Genomic DNA, 23654 nt, shown 5'->3' on the forward strand with positions numbered 1-23654 from the left:
ATTACTTTTGGCAGAGCTTTTCCAGTGTAAAAGGGTTTCAGTGAACCATTTGTCTAGTGACCTTACACTAGGTAGAGACTTCTATCTGGGAGAAATCCCTTGATTCACCTTCAGATGCTGTAGTTGCTCTCCAGACAGCTCATGATTCAGAGAGGGTCACCTCAGCTGCATCATTACAAGAGCTGCTTTATCAGCTGATATAAAACTCTTGTTTATTTTCATCATCTGCTCCATGTTATAAGGCAAGGAAAGATCAATGATTAGGGTATTCTTTGGTGCACCAGTCAGCACTTTTTCAAACCTGTTTCTGAGCTACCATTCTGGTACGAGCCTCTTTAAGAGGCAGAAATTAACAGGTATTTATGAAAAAAACCACTTTTTTTTTTAGAAGGTACAGTTGATGAAAGCTGTGTGGATATACGATCACTAAGTATATAGATTCAACATGCTGTTAGATCCTTTTAAAAATATAGTTTTCCCTAATACTTTCAGTTATTTTAAGATCCTAGTGGAATGCATTTCTTTTTTCTGCCAGAAACTGGAGTATCCCTTCTCACAGTCTTTTTACCATATCATAGTAAGCTAAGATGGAGAAGTCTTTTAGCAAAAATCTCTCATCTATCCTTTACATTTGCTCTAAACTCCAGTTGCTATGGCTTCTAGCCCTTCCTTCTGAAGACATTTCTGTATAGCCAGATAAATCAGTAAGCTTCTGTTTAAATGTTTCATTTATATTTTTTTATCTCTGTCTTCAAATGCTTGTATCCTTGCTCTTAGTCACCATTTAGTGAAGTAATGCTTTGTATTCCCTTAATTTTCTCTTGTAATTTGATCTTCCAGCTTTCATTTTTTTTCTCTTTTGAATTCTCTCCAAAAAAAACCTTCTTTTTTCTCCCCCCCCATCATTCTGGAATGTGTTTAAATGTACGTAATGTGATAAGCATAGTTTTACCAGAAGCCCGCAGAGGGTGTTTTTTTTCTGTTTCTTTTGGACAACAACCTTTACTTATGTAGTCAAAAAACAACAGGGTTTTTTTCAGGATTGGGAGTTTTTTTGGCTGTTTTGGTGCATTGAAAATTTTATATAATTTTTTCCCACTCTTGCTTTTCAGACTTGCTCCACATCACTGCACTCCTGTCTTTCTCATCTGCTGTAGTTCTGAATTTTTTTTTCTCCAGATGGATTGCAGTATTCTAAAGGTTGCTTTTTTCATCTTTCTTGTACATGTATTTATAGCTTCCAAAAAAACTTTCTCCCACGTTTTTAAATCTATTCAGTCTAGCAGGATTTGCTAACTAATTTGCTGTTTTCCCTTTTCCCACATCGTGTTTAAAGATGTTAAAAATGTCTCATTTCTAACTGCTTTGGACTTTGAGCTTTATGCATATGTGACAGGGTCACAGCTAGATCAATTTGAATTCTTTTGGTTAAAGAGCCTTTCTGTCGAATGACGTTGAGTATTGTTTCAACGTTTTGGTGTGCTGGTGGTTGTCTTTGTGCTTGGTCCTGTTAATCTTGTAAATATTACTCCTTCATCTAGTTGTAAAAATTAGTGCATCAACTACAGGTATTTCTTCTGTCTTGAGTTTTGCAATAATACTGCTTCATAAGTTTGTAATAGTTTTCAAGATACGCAAAATGAAACCAGATTTTTAAGTAGGAAACTTTATCATATTCTTAGCACACTGTCTTTACAGTGGCTGACATATTCATATTCAGTTGAGTAAAAACCTATTTGTAGCTTTGCAGTAGAAAAAGGTTTAGGGAACCTGGTGAAACTGTATTCTTCAATCTCTAATTTAAAATGCACATTAGAGAGAATCAGAAAGCATTTTTGTTGCCTCTGTGCCAACAGCTTGCAATACAAAGCTCTTGTTACTCAACTTCTTAATTAAAAATAAGTCAAAGCCGTATTTGAAGCAGTATTTTGTGGATATTTTAATTATACATTACTCCAAAACTCCCAAAAGAAATGCTGTATCACATTCTGTGAAAATTCTTTTAAGTTATTTGACAGTTGTTCCCTGCCTGCCTGCCTTTCTTCCTGCCTGCCTTTCTTCCTGCCTGCCTTTCTTCCTGCCTGCCTTTCTTCCTGCCTGCCTTTCTTCCTGCCTGCCTTTCTTCCTGCCTGCCTTTCTTCCTGCCTGCCTGCCTGCCTTCCTGCCTGCTTGCCTGCCTTCCTGCCTGCTTGCCTGCCTGCCTCCCTCCTTCCCGATTTGCAAGCAATGAACTGGGAGAGTAGAGCTGGCAGTGTGACCTCTGTCATTGCAAAAGTGTGACAACCTGCTGAGTGAAATACAATTATTATTTCTGCTTCAAATTAACTCTTCCTCCACATCCTTGACTAGCAGTCTGTGGAATGCAGATTTCTGTTCCTCAGAGAGTTTCTTCCATCTTGCTATTGAAACAGAGGTTTTGAAGATGCAGCTTTTGTTACATGAAACTCATTAAATGTACTAGAAATACATTGGCTGTTGGTGTAGTTTTTGGAGAGAAACATTCTCTCTGAGAACTACAGCACTTTTGGATTGTACTAAGAAGCATATTGGTTATACAAGTGTGTGTTGTCTGTATACATCTTACTTCTTATACTTCAGACATTGGGTAGGATTCTACAGGTCAGGACTTTCCTGGTTTGGCAGTTATGAATTGTGCTCAGAAGTAGAGTAGAAGTCATCGAATATGGTAGCTGTGAGTAGAGGTTCATGCTCCTTCTGTTTACTCCCTTCAGATTGGCCTGCTTTGCATTTCAGGTGGAACCCTTGCTTTGCTAAAGAACAATTTTCAGACTTCAGTCTGAAAAACAAAAACTCTCTAATAGTGTTGGCTTTTAACAAAAGTGGTATGCATAAGCTTCATTTTTTTTGTTGCTCATGTTTTGTGTTTTTGCAAACCTAGCTAACATTTCTGATATTTATCTGTAGCTGGACAGTACTGAGAAGGAATTGCTTTTAGCAGATCTCTAGCTTGGGGGTGGTACAGGTAGCAGTGGTATTGAGAATTGTTTGCAATTTGAGTTTCAGAGAAGGGAAACTTGGAGACAGGACTCCAAATACCGAGTAAGGATAGGTTTTGTAGCCTATTTTGAAAGCATGGGTGGAACTTGTCTCTAAATAAAGAGTGTTTTTAAGCTGCTTGGGTCTATGGTAATTTCTGAATTCCATATGTTTTCAAGCATATACAGAGGTTAAGGAACTTAAAAGAACATGAAATTAGAATCTCATTTGGAGCTGAAGATACTTAGAAACATGGAAGTGTAAGGATCATATTGCCCTGGATCCGTTAGCAGTGGATATTAGTGAGAAAGGCAGCCAGAAGGTAGTTTTATTTCTGGCTTTCACAAATTCTGATGCCCTTGCAATGTTTAATGTTTTTCATTTTACCCAGAGGAAGCTAACTCTGAAATATCAGAAAAACATGATTACTGTAATCCAAATTAAAATAAAACTTGGAAGGGAGCTTTTAAGTTGAAGATACAAAAAGTGATGTAGGCGATAGAAAAATTTGATTGACATGAAGCTGAAGAGCAAATCACACAATTTGTGAGGATAAGGTGACTTAACCAAGCCCAATCTCAAATACTGCATTGTGCTTTGAATGTGGAAGAAAATTCAGGCTGTGGAGATCCAGAATTAGCTTTTGACAAGACTGTCGCTATTTTGGAAACATCCCGATTAAGTGATGGGTCAGTAGCCTGAATGGAACAGAATATGTGTACATTTCCATTGTAAACAGATGGAGATTTCCAAATACCACAGGAAGAAAGGCCCAAAGCAGAAAGACTCACAGAGTTTTAGCACAAAGCCAAGCTTTTTTTAAGCTGATTAACTCTTAATGCACAAAATATGTGAGAAGTTGCACAATTTTACTGAGTGCTGTTGCATTCTGAGCTTCATGCAAGTGTCCAGTGTGGTCTGCAATGGTCACTCATTGACTCTCTGGGTGAACTATGCGTGCTCCTGCAGCCATAAGCAAAGAGGCTTTAAGCTTGAAAGCGTATGGCCCTACACATTTGCTTTGCTGGGACGCACCCTTGTAATGCAAAAAGAAAATTGGTTAGGACAATATGTGGAGATGGCTTACTGCAACATGTTACCTCCAGTGAAAAAGTTCATACAAACTAGCATACTTTTGAAAACAAGAATAGTTTGCAAGAAAGTAAGTATATTGAAAGAAGTGTGTGTTGGTGTGGTCCCTCGAGTCTCCTTTTAAGAGAAATTTGACATCTTCAGGTCAATAGGGTGAGCCCTTGATGACTCGGAGTAGAACCATAAATAATATATCCAATTACTGCCCAAAGAAATTTTTCACTGTTGGCAGAAGTTGAACCAGGTCGATGTTTTTTTAGACTGCCAAAAGGCAAAGCGAAGCCACAGGCTGCATGTGCTTACTTGTTGATACCAGGAAGAGGACATGGGGAGAGAACCCTTTTCTAACTGATATGGGAAGTCCTTCCTTTTAATACAAAAAGGAGCATTGTTGTCTAGTTGAGACCAAGTAGTGTATATGCTCTGTGTATCAGCAGATTCTGTCAGGTATCTTTAGGAAAAGAGATCATATCCAAAACCCATGTTGGTAAGCACTGCTTATGTAGAGTGCTATAAGAAAGAACTCTATTCAACATCACTGGAAAATGCAGCACCACCTCAGGGGTGCAGTTGGTGTGAAGATTTTTACAGGCGTGCACATTTGAGCATGGATGCAGGAATAGTATGTTGTAAGAGTTAGTTAAATTGCTGTCTTGACTCGATCAGCTGTGTCTGCATAAAGCCTGCTAAGACAGAACTTACAAGAAACTGTAAAAACTTAAAACTCATTAGGATTCCTTCATAAAATATTGTGTTAATATCTCATGAGATTGTTAAACATGGGAACAGTGTCAGTTTCAGCAAGCTGGTGTGAGGAAAAGGCAAATGACATTCCTTCAGGATGTTTTTACTTCGTGAGATGTGAAACTGAGAGCCAAGACGTTTTGTTTAATACGAGGTCCAATATTTGGAGGCCAGAGCTCTTGCAGTTCAGGTAAGGCCTTGAGCCCATTTGCCCCATAGTAGCTACTGTTAACTTTGGTGCAGTTGGGTACGTAGTTCTAACTAGATATAAGAAATAATGGCCAAGATAGTTCCACATCTGAGATTATTTATGTGCAGTCATCTTGCCCAAGGAAGTTAGGGGGAAGGGAGCCAAAGTGAATTATTACCAATTTGCATTAAACTGTCCATGGGCTGAGAAGAGGTTTGCAATTTCATGAAGACTTTTTTCAGTACTTCTTCCTACCATCTTCCTTGAATTAAATTTAAGCCAATTCTTTCTTCCAGTATTTATTCCTTACAGACATGTAGACATCTGGATGACAGCCTCTTTTCACCTAGATGAGGATGCATGTAGCTCTGTCGTCGACATATTGTTGACATTTGACCTTGTGTGCCGTTCTATTGAGGCTCAGCAGACGGAGAACAGAGTGTAATGGCAGCTGTGCTCAAATCCTTTGCTCTTGTCTTTAGATTTCTAACATATTGTGGATGTTGCTGTTAGAGTCTCAGCATGACATTTAGTGAGGAATTCGCGGGTACTGCTTTTGGTTTGCAGTCTGAATTAAGGGCAAAAATGAAGAAGTCTGTCATTCCTTTTGCCAGAGAAGTGACCATATCCTTATTAGATTGATCCAGCATTCGGAGCTGTTGGTGATTTTTGCAAGAGAGCAGTAACTGGGGGCGCAGTCCTGTTTGCACAGTTCAGTTCACTTGTGCATCTGTACTGAATATGTGTGTGTGTGTGTATATATATATATATATACACACAGACACACACATCTATCTTCTGTCACACCAACACTTCCAAACAGATATTCCTGTTTCTCTCCTTTCCTCTGTTCCAACCACACACATGTGCAAATGAAAGGATAATTGTTTTGTTTAGCAATGTCTTGCTTACTCAGCCTTGGGTTCGGATCTGGGTTTGGACCAGTCCCCTAAAGGGTTTTTTGGAGCTATTACCCTGGTTTTGCAGCCTTTGGGGGACAGTAAAATAATGAACTACTTCACTACAAGTGTATTATTTTCCTGAATGAGAGCTTTGTTACTTGAGATGATCCATTTCTTTATAAGACCTCATTCTTTTTAATGTTTTAAAGATTACCACTAGTTATTTTTAAATGTAGTAGTTGCATGGAAGGCTTGTGAAATAAAGGACCAGCTGATAATGCAAAGAGCTTGCGTAAAGAAAGAAAGGATTAGGTGTGCTTCAGTGAGACTTCTCTGACTTTGAAATATCAGCAATAAATTAGGTGATCAAGTATGATCAGGAAGAACCAACAATGTTTCACCTTTGCAAAAAGTTTCTCAGTCCATCCAACAGAAATTTCTGGTGCTGACCTGTTTTAGAAATTGTATCAACTATCCACAGTTAAGGTTTCAGTTGTTGCTGAAAATTAAGAGTTAATTCCCATTTAATCCACTGTGGCTCAGAAAGCAAAGCTAGGATTTTCTGCACTCACAACAGGTGCAGAGAAAGGCAGAAAGAGGTTTGTTGTATTGGTGAAGACTGAAGAAAAATTTTATGTTTAATCCTATTGCATCTGGGGAAGATAAATGGAGTTGAAAGAAATTTTATTTGTGCTGAGCATTGGATGATAAAATCCATTTGAGGATAAGACTGACAAATCCAAAAAGATAAGTGCATTATTTTTCGCTTCTTCCACTTTAACAGAGAAGATGTAATGGAAGGACGTGTATGTTGCTAGCAGAAATCAGCTGTGGGGGAGGGGTTGAGCAGCACAGACCAACCTGCCTAATAAGGGGAGATGGTAGCAAAAAAAGAAAATCTTTTCTCCTGTCTGATCATGGGAAATGCATGCCTTTTTCTTTGTATCTGCATATAGGTACAGAAGGAGACTCCTTGCAAACAAAGGAGAGACTCGCTGTGTTTCAAAATTATGTTATATGTTGTCTTATGAATAAATGTATTGAGCCATCAGTGTTATCCCAAGGAGTTTTTGTTTTGCTTTGCATTCAAGACCCTCTGCTTTAGACAAGCTAGACTTGAAATTTGCTGCAGAGGCTGTTTGTGGCAGTGCAAGTCTTAAGCCTGAATTTCATCAGATTTTGTGGAATTTGTTAATAGAATAAAGAATGTAATCTAAGGAAAAAAGTGTACTGTTATTTATTAAGGAGATCAGCTTAGAATATTTGTTTTTTATTATACTTCTGGGCCTTAAAAAGCCGCAGACTTGTCTAAGTTAGTTGGAGGCATAACAGAAGTCACTGATGCAGGTGGCTTCCAGGCAGCCAAGTAGAAGACACGTCATGTATTCAGTGGAGTGGTGGATGCTTTATAGAAACTTATCTGATACCTTGGTGTCAGAGGTGAACTAGTTAACACACTGATGTTGAAAAAAGTGCACCAGGTAAGATGTTTCAGTGGCAACACACCGGGAGGAGGCAAAAAAAAAAAAGATAGTTAATTGATTTTAATTCTGTTCAGTCTTGATAAGGTGCTTGCAATCAAAAACAATGAAGTCAAACTTGCTTTGCTTGTGCCTTCATGCTGTCACTGCACCTTATCTGCTGCTTTGGCAAATACAAGTGCGGTTCATGGTTTTCTGTTATCATGCTCTTTGAGTAGTTTCAAACTGTGCCTAGGCCTTGCTTAGAGGTGTACTTTCAGTGAACTTAATACACTGTTGTGGATTGGCCATGCTTTTAGGACTGCATCTGTGACGTATTTCACGTAGCTTAGTTCGCTAAGGCATGAGGTACCTGTGCTGGCCAGAATCTCAGGGATAGCTGCAGTTATGTTGGCAAAGCTGTGCAGCCTCTGCCATTACTGTCGTGGTATAACCGGTATCCATATGAAGAGCACTTTGTTTACCAACATAAACTTTGCATCTGTGTAGGTGTGAAGTACAAATGTTGGCTGCCAGTACAGCTATATCCATCCAGCAGTGATCAGTGCTCCTTTCTGAAGATATTTTTCTGCTACTCAGGTCAGAGTAGCTATGAAAGTGTGTATTTTACCAGTCCGCACAGTAAGAGGTTTCTATTGGGTTTAACACATTAGATATTTCTTTTCCTGTGTGTTTTCATGGTCTATCAGCCTCTGGTGACAGTGTCGATTCACTTGAAATTAATAGTTACATTTTAGGCTGGAGATTTATAAACCCACCTTATCTGCTCCAGCCTTTCCTCTGCCTTTACCTGCTGTCAGGATGGAGCTTCATGGATGACAAGATCTCACCATGTAAATGAGACAACAGCTGCACCCCCTCCCCAAGCAGTCTTTATCAAGGCTGATCTAACAGCCAACTTACTGCTTGGGCCAAGCAAAGATAATGGCTTGAAATTTATTGGCATCTTGAAAGGTGATGCATCTAGTTGAGAGCAAAAGTGTTTTTATTGAATTTAAAAAGATAAAAAGCAAGAGTTCCTGCTGAGTTTTCCTACCTGCTTGTGCCAGAATTTTCTCCTCCAGCTTCAAAACATGTTTTTTTCTTTCTTGAGTGTCAGAGATAAGTAAGGTCCCGCTCTGCCAAACAAGTAGTATTCAGCACTCCCCTGCTTTTCATTGCTCTCTTAGAGGTGGGAAGGCCTTGAGCAAAGAGGCAGCTGTGCAGATGACGTGATGCCTCCGCTTTGGCCAGGCATGGTGCTGCTTGGATCAGGCGAGCGGTGCAGCACTGTTGCCAACTGGCAGCAGTAGCACAGGCTTGGGGTAGCCTGCTGCTACTTTGATGACTGACAGGATCCTGGCGATTGCCCTGTCCAGCTTTTTAGTGTTGCCACTCCTAGAAATGGAGGGGAGACATGGAATTTGAAGAGTGTTATTAAATTGCAGCAGCTTTGGGACGGAGGGGAAGACAGAAGCAATAGGTCAATAACTAGGACTTAGCAGAGGCTTTTAGCAAAAAGTTTTCTTACCCCTCCAGGGTAGGTATAAATTAACTGTCTAGCTCTGTGCTTCTGTGTTGTGCTCTGGGCCCCTTCTTCCCCTGTAAGTACACAGCAGCTTGACAGCAAGGAAGAGATCTTTGGGAAAGATTTCTTGAGGCTGTTGATTGTCATGCAGCCTCTCCTGGCACTCTGCCATAAGTAAATACCTAAGTTGGTGGCTGTGACAGGTGATACAGTACTGATGTGACAGCACTGACAAGTTGGAGGAGAAGCAACAGCAGTGGGCCTGAGGTGGCCTTTGCACTCCACATGTAGCTTGTTTGCTGAATAATTTGAGGGCCTGTTTTTTTTCTTCATGCCTTACAGCCCTGCTTTCTCTGAGCCATCTTTTCCCCTGCTGAAATCAGCGTTGAAGAAGTGGCTGTAAAGTGATGAAATGAGCTTTAGGGAGTTCAGTGCATGATGTACATGCTCATTTCTGTTCAGAGAGGATAAAAAAGGCACACTAAAAAGATAAGTAGTTGCTTCTAGTGCAGTCTTTGAAAATAGAGACATAAATTACTCAACCAAATCTTTCCCCACACTTCATGATTACAGGGATGTAGAATAGAAGCAAGCAACTGTTTCTTTTGTGAGCATTGCTTTCCCTTGGTATGAGTCTTCGTTTATATGGAAGCTTAACTACCTAGACAGTTTTGGTTTTTCTAGAGGAAGACCTTTTATCTTGCTGTCATCCCCTGCACTCAAGGAGAGAATGAGTCCCTGAAATGACAGAAGACTACTGGAATCTCCTGTGAAGTGTGAGGACATCAACCAGAGAAAGGATTTTCTGCAAGCATAGGTCAAGCAGATGTTCTGTGTAATTTGGGCTGGGTCATGTGGCCCTAAAGGGAAGGAGTAGGACCTGTTGTGTGTACTGAAATGACATTTATATGTTTACACTGTTGCCAAGAAGAGAACAGCTTGCTATACATACATTGCCTGTTTGGGCTTAAGCTTCCACAGGGATGTTCTGAAGCTCCCACTCCTCAGACTTCACAGTGTTTGTAGTTAGAGAAACATATCCTTCAAAACTCTATTTCAGAACAGCATCTGCAAATAAAGACAGCTGCCAACTTTGTAAAATGCTGAATCACCACATCTAAAGGTGTGGCTATGTATTATTGAATTAGTAGTGCAGAGATGCTAAGAACGAGTTTGACATTGGTTATGGTGAAGAGCGTGGAAGCTTGCTGTGACTGCTGATAGTGATTATGGGCTGGCAAAGTGGATGCAATATGAAATCCCTCCTAAATGAAACTGCCATACTATTAAAAATAAGCTCTCTTGAAGCTATGAGAGTGTGGTGAACGCCTTAAAGATTAGTGGACTTTTACATCAGTGTTTCTGAACTGATTCCTGAACCCTCAGCCATTGACATGACTGTTACACATGGTCTACAACTAATCTGTGGGCCAGCCCTAATGAAAAGAAACTGTTGAATTATCAACTTTATGCATTTGTCTTGTTAATTTTAAGAGTGTGTGAGGGTTGGCAGCAATCTCTTGACCTAGAAGCTGGAGAATTGTGTTAGTGTAGGATTCCTTGAGCAACCTGACTATTATTCCTAGAAGTTCAGAGTTACAAAGTACAAACAGTTCACTGGCAAAGAGGTGTGGTCACTCTGTGGTATCTTTTCAGGCTGGCTACTTTGGTTGAAATATCTCAGTAGCTCTTTGTAAGATTTAGCAATGGAAAAAAAAAAAAAAACCAACCAAAAAAAGGTCCGAAAGGAATTAGCTATGAAGAACAGTGGTTCTGACAGAGTTCTGACCTTCTTTGAAGAGAGGGACCTGCCGATGTTGAAAGAACTTTAATTTTTTCTTCCACTCTGTGGATAGAGTAGGGGGTCTTGCTAATGGATGCAATTGCAAGAGATAGTCTGTATGACTGCATCAGATTGATTAGCTGGGTCCTGGTTACTGCTGCGAGTGGTGATTATGCCAGTACAGCTGCTCTCTCCTTTTATGTACTAATTACTACACGCACGGATGTCATCACCCTTAACACTGCATGGAGTTGTCCCATTAGCGTGGGAGTGGGAAGCAGCAGGGGAGGGGAGCTCTTCAGCATGACAAGCTGTTTAGAATTGAATGGAATGGAGTGGAATGATGAAGCAATTATTCTGATGCAGAATTTTAAAGCCATCTTGTCTTTGAGATTCGGCCCTCAGCCAACACTTGCAGGTTGTCAGAACCAGACTCATGTTCTTGGGGGAGCACTTTCCATGGGGTACTGTTTACTGCAAAGTACCTGGGTGTTCAGCTGTAGCCAGCAAGTCTCCTGCCTTGGCATGGCTGGTTACAGAGCGTGTGGGACAACAGCTGTATGAGCTGACCTGGAGAGGAGCTTGTGGGTAGCCCAGGAAGGTGGCTTCTGGAACTGTGGTACCTTGCAAAGTCATTCTCAGGAGAAATTGTTTCTGACTTGCCAAAGAAGGATATGATGGAAGGCCCTTGCAGTTCTTAAGATATTTAGAATGCTTATTTTACAGATTTATGCTCCTAGCTCTGGGGAACCCTCCCTTTCCTCTCCTCTTTCCTCCTCCTCCAAATACAGTCTTCCCATCTCAGAGTGCACCATAATCTCCATGGTAACAGGTGCTACCATCATATATCTGATTCCCCTCTCCCTTCTTTTTCTCCCTTTGCCCTTCCCTCCCTGATTCCCCAGCAAGCAAGGTGCATGTGTGTGAGTTAATGGGACAGACATGGCAGAGATGGGGAAGAGCTAGATAAACCTCTAAGGACCTCTTCCTTCCATCCAAACACTGAGCTTCTCTGAATACACTAACTGCTGAGTGATAGCCAGGGCAAAGAGTGACCAGCTTCTGTCATATAGAGAAATCTGTAAGGACATTTTCTCCTCTAATGTGGCCTCCTCAGAGGAGCCAATTAAATGTGTTACCAGTGATGGTAAATAATGTATCTCTATTGTTTTGCCCTGACTTACTTTGTTTGCATTCCAATGGTCAGGATGAAGGTTCAGTGTAGTATTGGAGGACACATAGTTAAATGGTGTCTGACTCAGGCATCTCAAATTGTCAAACAGACAAGATGTGCAGTGGGCACTAGAGCTACAGAGAAAAACAGTCCCAGGTTGTTATGCTAGCTGATGAGTCCCATCCTAATGGATTCTAATTATTACTTCAGGCCACCTCAGCAGTGCAGTAGTGGTTGATCTGCATTCCTATCAACTTTTATACTGTTATTCCAGCACACCTTCATTCCCTTCCCTGCTTCCTGGTTCAGCATCATCCCTGTTAATGGGGAGCCTGGAAGAAAGGTTTTGGGATGATTGGATGCTTTCTCATCAGAAAAATCTAATGAAAACATGTCTTTCAGCTTGGACTTATCCCACTGAAAATCCAGATTCAAAGGTTGTGTTACTTGCAGCGATTACAGATTTAAATACAAACTAAATTTCTGCAGAAATTCTGTTAACAATTTGGTCTTGTAAATGCCAAGGTAGGTCTTTAGTCCTACCCTTCCGAAGCCCTGATAGCCCAGTACACTGAAGCAGCTTGTCCCTGTCTATTCCTGGTAACCAAACTGACTCATTACTGCTTTTTCCATTTCCCATTCTTTGTTTTTATGATTTCCATGTGGTTTTGGGCTAAATGGACTGTTGTCATATGCCCAGTTCTGTTTGCTGGATGGCAGGGTATAGGAAAGCACTGCTGTACAAAAGGCATTAGCTTCTTGGAGTAGGAGCAGTACACTTAAGAAACCAAGCTAGTGCAGACCTTCATGTGCACAGGGTTTTCACTCACCTGCCTTAATGCAGCATTTGGCAAGCACTGACTTGCAGCCATGCTGACTACCTGCAGTCTTAGCAACTCTTCAGCTTCTTACCTTTCTGCAGGCAGAATGGATGGTGTTGGAAGCCAACCTGAACTGAGTCATTTGTTACTTATGTACTTGTGTTATTCTCATAGTGACTATACCACTTGTCCCCATTACTTTGTTTAATTAGTTTGAATAAAAGAACTGTTCAGCCCACTGAGTGACATGCACGTTCTCCTGGGGACAGAACTACTTCTGCTTCACAGCTGTATACCAGTCAGTCTATTAAATATTTAAGGACATGTGCATGTGCATTTCTAGCAGCTGCTTACTCTCACTGTTGAATTAGTGGTTTCTTGCAACATCCTGTATAGTGACACGTCTCCATGGCCATCTGTGCTGCTGCAGGCTGATTTCACATTTGTTTGAGGCTCCTTGCCTCTCCTGCCTTTTATTGTCCTGTCAAGTAATCTCCTGTTATTGTTTCAGAGAGTTTTCAACGTTCTGTACCCAATGCCTGCCGACCAGAGAAGACATGTCAGCATAAACTCTGCTCGCTGGCTGCCTGAGCCCGGCCTGGGATTGGCGTATGGCACCAACAAAGGGGACCTGGTGATTTGCCGACCAGAGTAAGTGCTTGCTTTACGTGGAGACATAACATGGAGATATAACTGCTTTGGTCATTCTATTCTCAGGGCAGTGGGGATAACATGGCTTTTCACTGCCTGGGACATGGTGCTTGAGGGGCCCAAAAATCCCAATTCCTAATAGTTCTTTTGGACTGCCACAGTGTTTACCTGAGTCACTTACAATAAGTCTTTGTTTTGCTGATTATAAACTTCAGAGGCTGTTTGAAGTGCATCTCATTAGCTCATTTTATTTTCCATGTCTTTGTAGAATTTCAAGATCCTTTATTTCTTATATGCCTAGTGCAGTGTCTTTCAGTCTCTCTGGATTTATGGTCTTCTGAAAGTTTCCAGTGGCTGCAAATGTGAGCTGTGACTAATATATTTACTTTCCTCAGCTTTAAAGAACCTCTTGAAGTTCACCAACAGATAGAAAGCTGCTGACCTGGAGTTATCAAATACTTGTTACAGTATTCATACATGAGATTCTATGATCTGCAAAGACTTTTGTCATGACTATGAGCAAGTCAGTCAATTATTTTGGTGTCCTCTCTAAAAGTCCAGTGATGTGACACGTAGACTTCAGTCTCTTATTTATAAAGATCTGTGAAGGGTCTAACTGTCCCTTTGTAAGCTTGCAATTAAACACAAGCTAATTTAGATGTGGTGTGACACAGATGACCGAGTGAGCAGTGAAACATACTGCTTTCAGTTTTCTTGGGGAGTCTCTGCATTGTATTTTGTTAAGACTCTTTTTTCCATTGTATTGTCAAGTGTACTTTTGGAGCTATGTTTCTTTTATGCTGCAGGAACACTTCACCAATTTCTCTGCTTCAGTTATTTCCTGGTACTGAACTACCTTGGTATTTTTTTGGGTTATGCTTCACATGTTGAAGTTCCTTGTAACTTAAAAACTGGCAGCTAGAAACTTGCAGCACTGCTGATGATTGTACGACTTGCATGTGGATTCCCATCTGTTGTGCATGACATCGGGCATGTGGTGCTTGAAGAGAGTCATATGGTCAGTGTAGAACCACTACCTTAAATCAGAATAAATATATACAATTGTTAATAGTGAGTAATTCAGTACAGCCTTCTGGTGAAATCTGTGATTGGAATTCAGATTGGATCGGTTTCTGTAGTACAAGATGCCAGCGCTTTTCAAAGAGCCCTCTTGTTCTCTTGAACATAATCTTTCATCAAGGCCTTATTTATACATGAAGTTCTACAAGATATTGTTACAGAATAAGCTATAATCACTCTCTTCCAGGATAAGTGGCTTTCTTTAAGAACAGTTGCCATACTTTCTAAGAAGAAGAATTATTCAGGAATAATGGCTCTCTTCTTCTTGAACTTGAAAGCTATTCTAAGTTATTATATATTCTAAGTATAGAGAAGTTGTAAGAACCCAGGAAAATGAAGTCTTCCTGAGAGTGGATTCTTTGATTGAATGCTGTGGAATCTAGCTTGGTCTGGCTGTCCTGGCTTTACATACCCCACATTAGGTTTCCATTCCAGTGCTTGTGGTACCCCAAAGCTGAGTGGCATGTCTCTTGGCACTTCACTAAATACCCAACAGGAACACTTCCACAGTATCTTATGGGAGCACTACCAGTCCTTCTGCAGCATCTCTGTGAAACCTTCTTAGCTCAGCATGTTTCTAGGGCACTCTTCTGTCTCCTTACTTCTGTCCCAGCAACTTTATTATAATTATGCCCAATTCCAACAAAAATAGACCTACTGTATGTGAACATGAAACAAGGTGGCTGTATAAGTGAGAGATTTATTGGTGGTTTGACAGAAGTGCTTCAACAGATTTCCTGCTGATGGATTGGAGTGATTGATGCTTCTGGTGGTTATTGTAAATGTCACAAGGACTAGTGGGTTCTTTTTGGAGCAGAACACCTGATGAGTTCTGTTCTTGACTGCACCGTTTTATAGACCAACAAAAGGCAAGAGCAACTTGTAAACCTCAGCATGAAGGTGTAGCTACTCACCGAGCTGTATAATTTGCATTGAGGCACTAACATCACAACACACGAGTGAGACTCTATCAGAGCAGAAGTGGCTTGCAGCTGTGGTGTCTGTCTCAAACCTACTTGAGAGATCCTCGGAGAAAGGAAAATGCCTGACATGTGGATGCCATCTCAGTAGGCTTAATAAACTTGGTGTGAGATCAGCGTGTCTGTTGACTTTAACTTAAGGAGTGAGGGGAAAAAGATGAAAAATATTTATGTAGTTACCGTACAAAGTAATATAGAGGAAGAGAAATATTAAATAAAGGATTCAGCAATTGATAGAGTACTGTATGGAGGATAGCCCAGAAAACAGCAGGGATCAAGAAAACAGTGTACTGCTGAAACCCCCCCCAACTGTTCTAATTTGGCAAAGAAAACTGTGGTCAGTAGCAAACAACAGAGATGATTATAATTCCCTGGGTCTTTATTCCTATATACAATGGAGGCGTTTGAAACCAAGTACTACAGGAATCACATAAACAGATTGAAATAGCAGCTGTTCCTCAAATACAGGATTTAAATGAGTAGACTAGAAGTACAAGCTGACCAAAAAAAAAGCATAACTTGAGGCTCCATGGTCTCATGATGAGAGCCTATGCAAGCAGTCCTTCCAGAGTTCTAAAGAAACATTAGTTAAAACTAAATGTTTTGGCCTGTGTTGCTAAGCTGGGGTAGCACTGATGGCATGTTTTCTTGCAGATGGAAGTGGGAAAGGTCAGGTTATCTTGGCAGTCCATAATATGAACTCAGTACATAGATGAAGTCCTGGCTAAAGGAAAGAATACAACATGGTTGACATCTGTACTCTGCCACAAAAGAGGTCGTTGACAGACTTCCTTGAAGAACCTGTTCTGGAACTGGTTAATTAATACTATTTACTCTAGTGGCCTGTAAGGGTGCACTAAATAAATTTGCTGATGTGACAGTAGCTTTCTCACTGCAGAGAAAAATCAAAAGTATTGCACAAGAATTGAATTGCCATGAAAGGAACTGGAGTTATAGAAATGAGAACTTAATGGTACAAAGTACACTTAGTGACTAATGAAACTGAGCTCAGCAGTTAAAATGATGGAGGAGGAGAAAGACCCAAGGTTTTAGTTGATTGTAGGTGATTAAGCCATCAATACATGAGGCTGTAAAAAGAAAAAATTTAGTTCTAAGATGAGGCACAAGACACTTAACAGCAGAGATAGCAAAATATCAGTAGTGCTGTAGAAGAAACTAGATACATAAACTGGAACAGTTTAAAATTCACCTGTGAACCGGCACAGGAATTTAGAGCAGCAGATAGTGGGGTCAGGGGAGCATTTTTGTCTAAGAAAACCTGTAGCTTGGAGTCTTTAGCAGGGCTAAAAAGGAGAGATAAGGAGGGGGTTATATAGCCTTCCAAATATATCCAAGAAAAGAGAACTATTTAAATGTATATCACAGAACAGATGAGCTTACCATTGGAAATCATCTAGTCCAATCTCCCTGCTCAAGCAGGGTCCCCTAGAGCATATAACTCAGGATTGTGACCAGATGGCTTTTTAAAATCTCTAGGTAAGAAGACTCTACAATCTCTCTGAGCAACCTGTTCCAGTGCTCAGTCACCTGCACATAAAGAAGTTCTTCCTCATGTTTAAGTGGAACTTCTTGTGTTCCAGTGTCTGCCCATTGCTTCTAGTCCTGTTGCTCAGCATCAGCAAGGAGAGGCTGGCTCCATCTTCTTGACACCCTTTCTTCAGTCCCCTAATCATCTCTGTAGTCCTCCACTGGACTCACTCCAGGAACTCCATGTGTCTCTCATACTGAGGAACCCAGAACTGGACACAGTATTCCATGTGAGGCCTCACCAGGGCTGAGTAGGGGGGCAGATCACCTCCCTTGACCTACTGTCAATGCTCTTCCTAACGCACCCCAGCATACCATTGGCCTTCTTGGCACAGGGTCACACTGCTGGTTCATGGACAGCTTGTTGTCCACCAGGACCCCCATGTCCTCCTCCACAGAGCTGCTTTCCAGCAGGTTGGCCCCCAGCCTCCCCAAGTGTAGGACCCTGCATTTGCCTTTGTTGAATTTTGGAAGGTTCTTCTCTGCCCATCTCTCCAACCTGTTGAGGTGCTTCTGAATGGCAGACAGCACTCTGAGGTATTGACCACTTCTCACAGCTTTGTGTTATCAGTGAACTTGCTGTGGAGGCTCTCTGCTCCTTCATCCAAGTCACTGGTAAATAATTTAAACAATATTGGGCCCCCTGTCAACCCCTAGGGGGCTCCACTAGTTACAGGCTTCCAACGAGACCCTGTGCCACTGATCACAACCCTCTGAGACTTGCCATTCAGCCACTTCTCAATCCACCTCACCGTCCACTCATCCAGCTTGCACTTCCTGAGTTTCCCTATGAGGGTGTCATGGGAGACAGTGTCACAAGTCATGCTAAAGTCCAGGTGGACAACATCCACTGCTCTCCCCTTGTCTATGCAACCAGCTGTCCCATTGTAGAAGGCAATCAGGTTGGTTAAGCATGATTTCCCTTTGGTGAATCCATACCGACTATTCCTGGTCACCTGTATATATGAACATATTTCAACCATCATGCAGGTGAACATATTACCTGGCTATTTTGATAGTGGGATAGTGGGGCTAGCAGTTTGGAAAAATATATATATATACACACTTCTTGTTAGAGAACAAGGAGGCACAAATTGACTACGACTAGGTTGTAACTGTGAAGTAAAGTGGCAACCAGGTGATTTCTGCAATAGCCTGTATGATGGCTGGGTGGATGCAGAAGACTCAGCTGTTTGGAGATGCAGCTCAGCTTGCAGAGACAAGTGTAGGACTTGAATACTTGTGACTGATGGTGGGACCGAACTGCTGAGCCATGAGGCAGTTTTTGGTGTTTTAAACCGAAGGTCCACATCTAAACTTGTGTTGACAAGTTGGCTCTCAGAGCTGTTGTGCTATAGGGTAGTGAGGTGGTGACAGCAGTGTTTATCCACACTTGGAAATGCACCTAATGGGCCTGTAAAAGACTGGAATTCATGAGCAGTACAGTAGCTGTGAGGATGGAATAAATGGTTTTATTAGCCAAAGATACAACCCCTGCCAGGGTTGCATTCTGGTGAGTAAAGGAAAGAAAGGACATTGTGTACCCACTTCCTTAGATTTTAGGGTGACAGTCAGCTCACTAAATTGTGCTCTTGAAAAGCATCAGTTTTTTTAATCTGCTTTTTATGTGATCAAGTTGGAAGGGACTTTTAATGTAACATCAGGAATGTTCCTCCTTTCCCAAACACTCAAAGGCTAACCAACTTACATTGAGTACTGCTAATATGTTATTTCTCACATGTAATATTAGATGCAGACTTGCATTGAAAATAAAAACCCAAAGATCCCAGTCATCACTGAATAAATACTATTCTGACTGTGGATAACAAATAGCAAAGGTGGCACAGCAGGTGTTCAGCAGTGTCTGCCCATCTTTCATTTGTTCATTTCTTTTTGTTAGTTTAGCTGCTGGTTTCACTTACTTGCAAATAAACAAGCTATCCATCTGAGAGCAGGTCTCTGTAACCTGTAAAAACTATGTGTACTTTTCCTGCTGAATCTGTGTCTTTGAGGAAAGAACCCAGGAGACTGGGTTCCTGCGACTTTTAAAAAAAACTTCATCTGCAAATGACCAACAGGACAAACAATTTACTTTTCACAAGTCTGCTCTTGGAGCTGGAGCAACAGGACCCAGGTCTGTGGTTCTCAGGCAAGTCCTGCTGATAGGAGAGTTTTGGTTCAGATGTGGCTTGGAAACAGGTTGAAATCTTTATGAAGTTCTGACAGCCTTTTCCTTTTTCGAGGGTCCTGTAGCTCACTCTTGTGATGATTACGAACTGGTAGACTTGCATACATATTAGATCACGAGTCTGCTGTCTGCTTGCACACAGTTTCACATTACCATGTGGTAGTCTGTGCTTTTTGGATGTGAGTGGGTGTTCAGTCCAGATGCGTGGTATTGAAAGGCTCTGAGGCTGCCATATTTTAAAGGGTGGGCACCACTGAGCTAAATCAAGATGCTGAATTGATAACACTGGTGTTCCCTGGAAGAGCCATGTCACATGAAAACAGGAATCCCTTTAGGCACACCACTTGAGGTAGTGGGTACAAATAGAAGACCTGGAGGCCACTCAGCTGTGGCCTGGAGGTCTGTCACAGGAGGTGGTACAGAGCAGTGTGAATTCCCCCCAGTCCTCTGTTGTCCTGCTGCACACTGACTTTTTTGCATGGTTGCTAATGCATTTTTAGCCTCCCCAGGGCTACTTTTCCCTTACCTGATGTCTTTGTAACTGCAACCAGTCATAATCCTCACTAAAGTCTTGTACATCTTTCTTGACTCTACATAGTTCAAGGTTTGATTCAGTTCCTGAATCTTTGGGTTTTGCAGCGTGGAATCAAATCCAGTGTCTGTCTTGTCCACTAGAAACACCTCTACTGAATTAAAAAGGATTTTGATTCTTAGTACTCATTACCTTTCCTACCCTGTGACATTCGAACAAGAGTTTTCCTATTCAGAAAAACCTCTGATGGGACATCTCAAGCATTAATTGCCTTGTAGAACAGGTGAGACCAAAGTGGTGAGGAACAGACTGCATGCTGCTTATTGCCTTTAGCTGACTTCACTTGTGGAGAACTGCCATGGAAGAAAGACAGGGGGTCCAAGTATCGGTTGTTTGTCATTTCATCTTGAGTGTCCCCTCCCCCATTCTCAGGAGTATATTCTGGGAGGGCTCAGTGCTCACATGCTTTTGAAAATATGAATCCAAAAACCTCAGTGTTCTGAGAAAACTGTTTCAAAACCAAGCTCTCAAAGCAGCTTGTTTAGGGCTAGCTTTGTAATGCAGTCATCCACAAGAGAGGAAGGATTTCTTCAGCAGTCAGAGCCTCTGGTAGTGGAACTCAAATACCCCTGAAGATGCATCTGATTCAGAGGCAGCATCCCTTAGATTTCTCTCATTGGGAAGTAGGTGTGGAGAGTCTCAGACTGATTCAGTGTGCATATTCGATGTGCATATTTTAATTCTTTGTGATGAGATCTGCCTCTAACGTGAAATTATTCCAGGAAAATTCTCTTTATGATAAATTCCTGTGCTTTGCAAGGGATCACTGCATTTATCTGTCCATGCCAATCTATTATTTTTTTCTCTGAGAATTACATATCCTCCCGTCTACTGATGGGGACAATGTGTGTGCATCTAGTTATCAACATTGGTAAGGAGATGGTAATCTATCCAGCTGCTTGGTGCATCATGTCTCTCTGCTGGCTGGCTCCATTCCTCAGGCTCTTCAGCCTCTAGCCATGATGCCCTCAGCAGCATAAGCCCTGCTATAAGAATAGCTTCTGGAGGATGGAGTAAACAAAGAGACAGAAGGAGGAGCTGTCTTCCTTCATGCGTAACGGGGGGATGTTAGCAACCCTGCACAGGGAATGTTCTCACGACTGTTAACTGAGGTGGCTAGAGATACTAGTTATGTCCAAGTACTCCCTGCATATGGCAGCATCTGCACAGTGGCCTTCGACCATGGCGGAGGAAATGAGTGCATGTCCTGGAATTTTGCCACCTGTTAACCATAAGATACATTGAATTTCCTAAATGAGGGTAAAAGATGATTTTGATTGATAAAAGGACTGAAAAGGAGGAAAGATGGTCAATTTTGCACTATAGATGCATTCTGAAAGCTTATATTTGGATTTTGTTATTAAGTGAATTATTCCAAATTGTGCAGAGAAGCCTAGGTAACCGTTGCAGGTGCAAGAGAAGTAGAGTGGTAATATGAAAGCTTGAAACAGTGTTTCCATTCTGATACTGTTTTTATTCCATTTCTATTTCTGTTTCTGTATGTGAATTTGATATCCAGGATGACTGATGGAAGTTGCCCTCATAAAATTCCACTTAATATGTCTACGAATCCTAGAGGTAAATTTTGAGAGCTGCTTTAAGTCTTCACTTATTAGCAAGTTCATTTCCCTCACCCAATTCTTCAAGATATGCTGTAGCACTGACTGCTTAGAGACATTTATTTTCCACCATGAGAAAGGGAACTTGGTACCGAGCTCTGTGTTAAAGAAACATAACCTGCAACTTACCAGTTTGTGTACTATGTCACTGGGCTTCTGCAGGTCCTTAGTAGTTCCCAGATTGGGTAGCAATCTAAGAGTTCAGCCATGTGCTGTAAAAACAAGTGCTTCGTTTATATCTACTCAGATCACACCTGCTGCCTTTTCTTCCTTTACTTTTTTTTAATTCTGTCTTCAAAAGCAGTTAAATTTCATGCAAGCAATTATTTGACTTACCTGCCAACTGCATGTGGATCACTCTTTCACTGTTTTAATCTATCTTCTATTTGTTATATTACTCTCTTCAAGGATAAAAGTTACACTTAGAAGACAGTAATTGTCAATTTAAGTATGGCTTTCTTTCTGATGAATGCTGCTAAGTTGACTTTTTTGGCCTTTTGTCATTTCCTAATTTTTTTGTAATGTATTAAAAAGCAGGTGTGAATGACTCAAAAAAGTTAACTTTTAAAACATTTTCTTAATGAGTGCAACTAGCTGCTATGTCTGGCTTCATTTCTTATTCCCTAATTGCATAAGTACCCTTGGATATTTTATAAGTGGAGACTTGAGAGAAGAAAATTCGGTATCTCTACCACTTTGAATCATCATTAATTTTTGTCCTTAGCCTCACTAATGAATAGACCTTTTTTCATTCTAATACCATTTTCCTCATGTTTAGTTTAAGAATATCTTTTCCCTCTTTTGCAACACAAGTCCATCCTGTGTTTTTTATAACTTTTCTTTTCTCCTCGGGTCTATACTGGACCTTTCTTGTTCCCTTATTTACTTCCTTGGCTTTCCAATAAGATTTTCTTTAATTTTCCAGTCTTTGATCTGTATTATTTAGGGAGTTTTATTTGTTGTCCCTTATGTCTGTTTTTTTCCAGCAGGACTCCAGTGAATCCAGCTAGCAAATAAAACAACCATTTTTTTCTTTGTTTTCTTTCCCTTTTTTAAGTCCTCAAACTCCCTGGTTCTGTAAATGGTCTTAATGTCTACAAACTGTGAGTAATTGAAGTAATAATTGTGGATTTGGATTTCTTGATTATTTTTTTTTCTTTTTTTTTCCTTTTCTTTGGAGCAGGTTTCCCATGTGTGCTACACAGAATACTTTTTAGTTGGCTGATTTCAAGGCTGCTGAAGATTAAAAATATAAAACTTGGCTTTCCCTGTGGATCTCAGTGAGATTAGACCAAACTAAAATCTTGGTTCTGGAGCTTGGCAACTTTATGTGCGCACATACCAATGCTCTATTAAAAATAAGAGTTTGCTATGCTTACTAATTTTAAACATTTGTTTTTAAGTTGATTTCTCCCATTGTAAATGCATTTTCCTGGGTTTGTTTGTTGGTATAACAGCTACAAAACAAGCCTAGATTGAAATTGCCTTTGAATTAATGTCAATGTTAGTTTCTGCTAAAACACTAATGAAAATTCAGAGATGACTAAGAGTGACTTTGGCTCTCAATACTTGTGCGGTTTAAAATGTTTAAAGCCTTAGAAGACTTAAGCAATTTGCGCTCACCCAAAGACTCCTAACATCCAAAATTGTCTAAGCCCTTGGAAGAGCTGACAGATCATGAACAGCTTAAGATATTCTGAGGGTTCAAAGCTGATTTAGAGTACAGCCTGCCTGGAATCACTTTAAGCAATTAACAGACCTTTAGGTTTTTAGAGGACTTAAACAAGTTATCCATCTTTAGAGCTTGGTTTATGATAATAGCAAGTTGAATGTTCTTGTTTAAAGAACTTTAAGCTCTGTGTTCTGGAATCTGTTATTTACCTTCAAGATAGTACCTGCTGCTTGTTGTGGTTGGAGCCAAATAGTGAGGGATAGTATGGAATATGGGCAAGACTGAGTGAAAAGAAAATCAGTAGAAATTCAGGAAATTCTTATTTGGTCTACTTCTGCTTTGTTTATTCCACGCTAATTGGCCTGGGTGACGTGGGTTTTTTTCTCATAAACATGCCTCTTTTTTTTTTTTTTTAATAGTGCTACACCTATTATGTAGTGTACTGTATTATGATGTACAAAAATCTTACTGGAAATCTTAGTGGTATTGTAGGAGTAAAGTTAACTCTGGGTCTTCCTTGCGCCAGTGTTTTGTCCATCTGTTTTCAGTAGTGCATTAATTCAAATATTTTGCATTTAATGATAGCTGCAATATGCCCCCTCCAACTTGGGATATAACTCTTTTAAATGTCAA

At 40.7% G+C, this 23654-nt stretch overlaps 1 protein-coding gene across 2 annotated transcripts in view; it reads left to right on the plus strand.

Annotated features, from left to right (window-relative positions):
* The window catches only part of AMBRA1 (autophagy and beclin 1 regulator 1), a 118757-nt gene that overhangs the window by 76132 nt on the left and 18971 nt on the right, over nucleotides 1-23654 (plus strand). For both annotated transcript variants that reach the window (XM_018082317.2, XM_018082318.2), the window contains one exon: nucleotides 13203-13342. In XM_018082317.2, the coding sequence (XP_017937806.1) occupies nucleotides 13203-13342 (140 nt within the window). The remainder of the gene's footprint in view (nucleotides 1-13202; nucleotides 13343-23654) is intronic.

The sequence above is a fragment of the Manacus vitellinus genome, unplaced genomic scaffold (assembly GCF_001715985.3).
Source record: "Manacus vitellinus isolate BGI_N305 unplaced genomic scaffold, ASM171598v3 scaffold_6_pilon, whole genome shotgun sequence".
NCBI classification, from domain to species: Eukaryota; Metazoa; Chordata; class Aves; order Passeriformes; family Pipridae; genus Manacus; species Manacus vitellinus.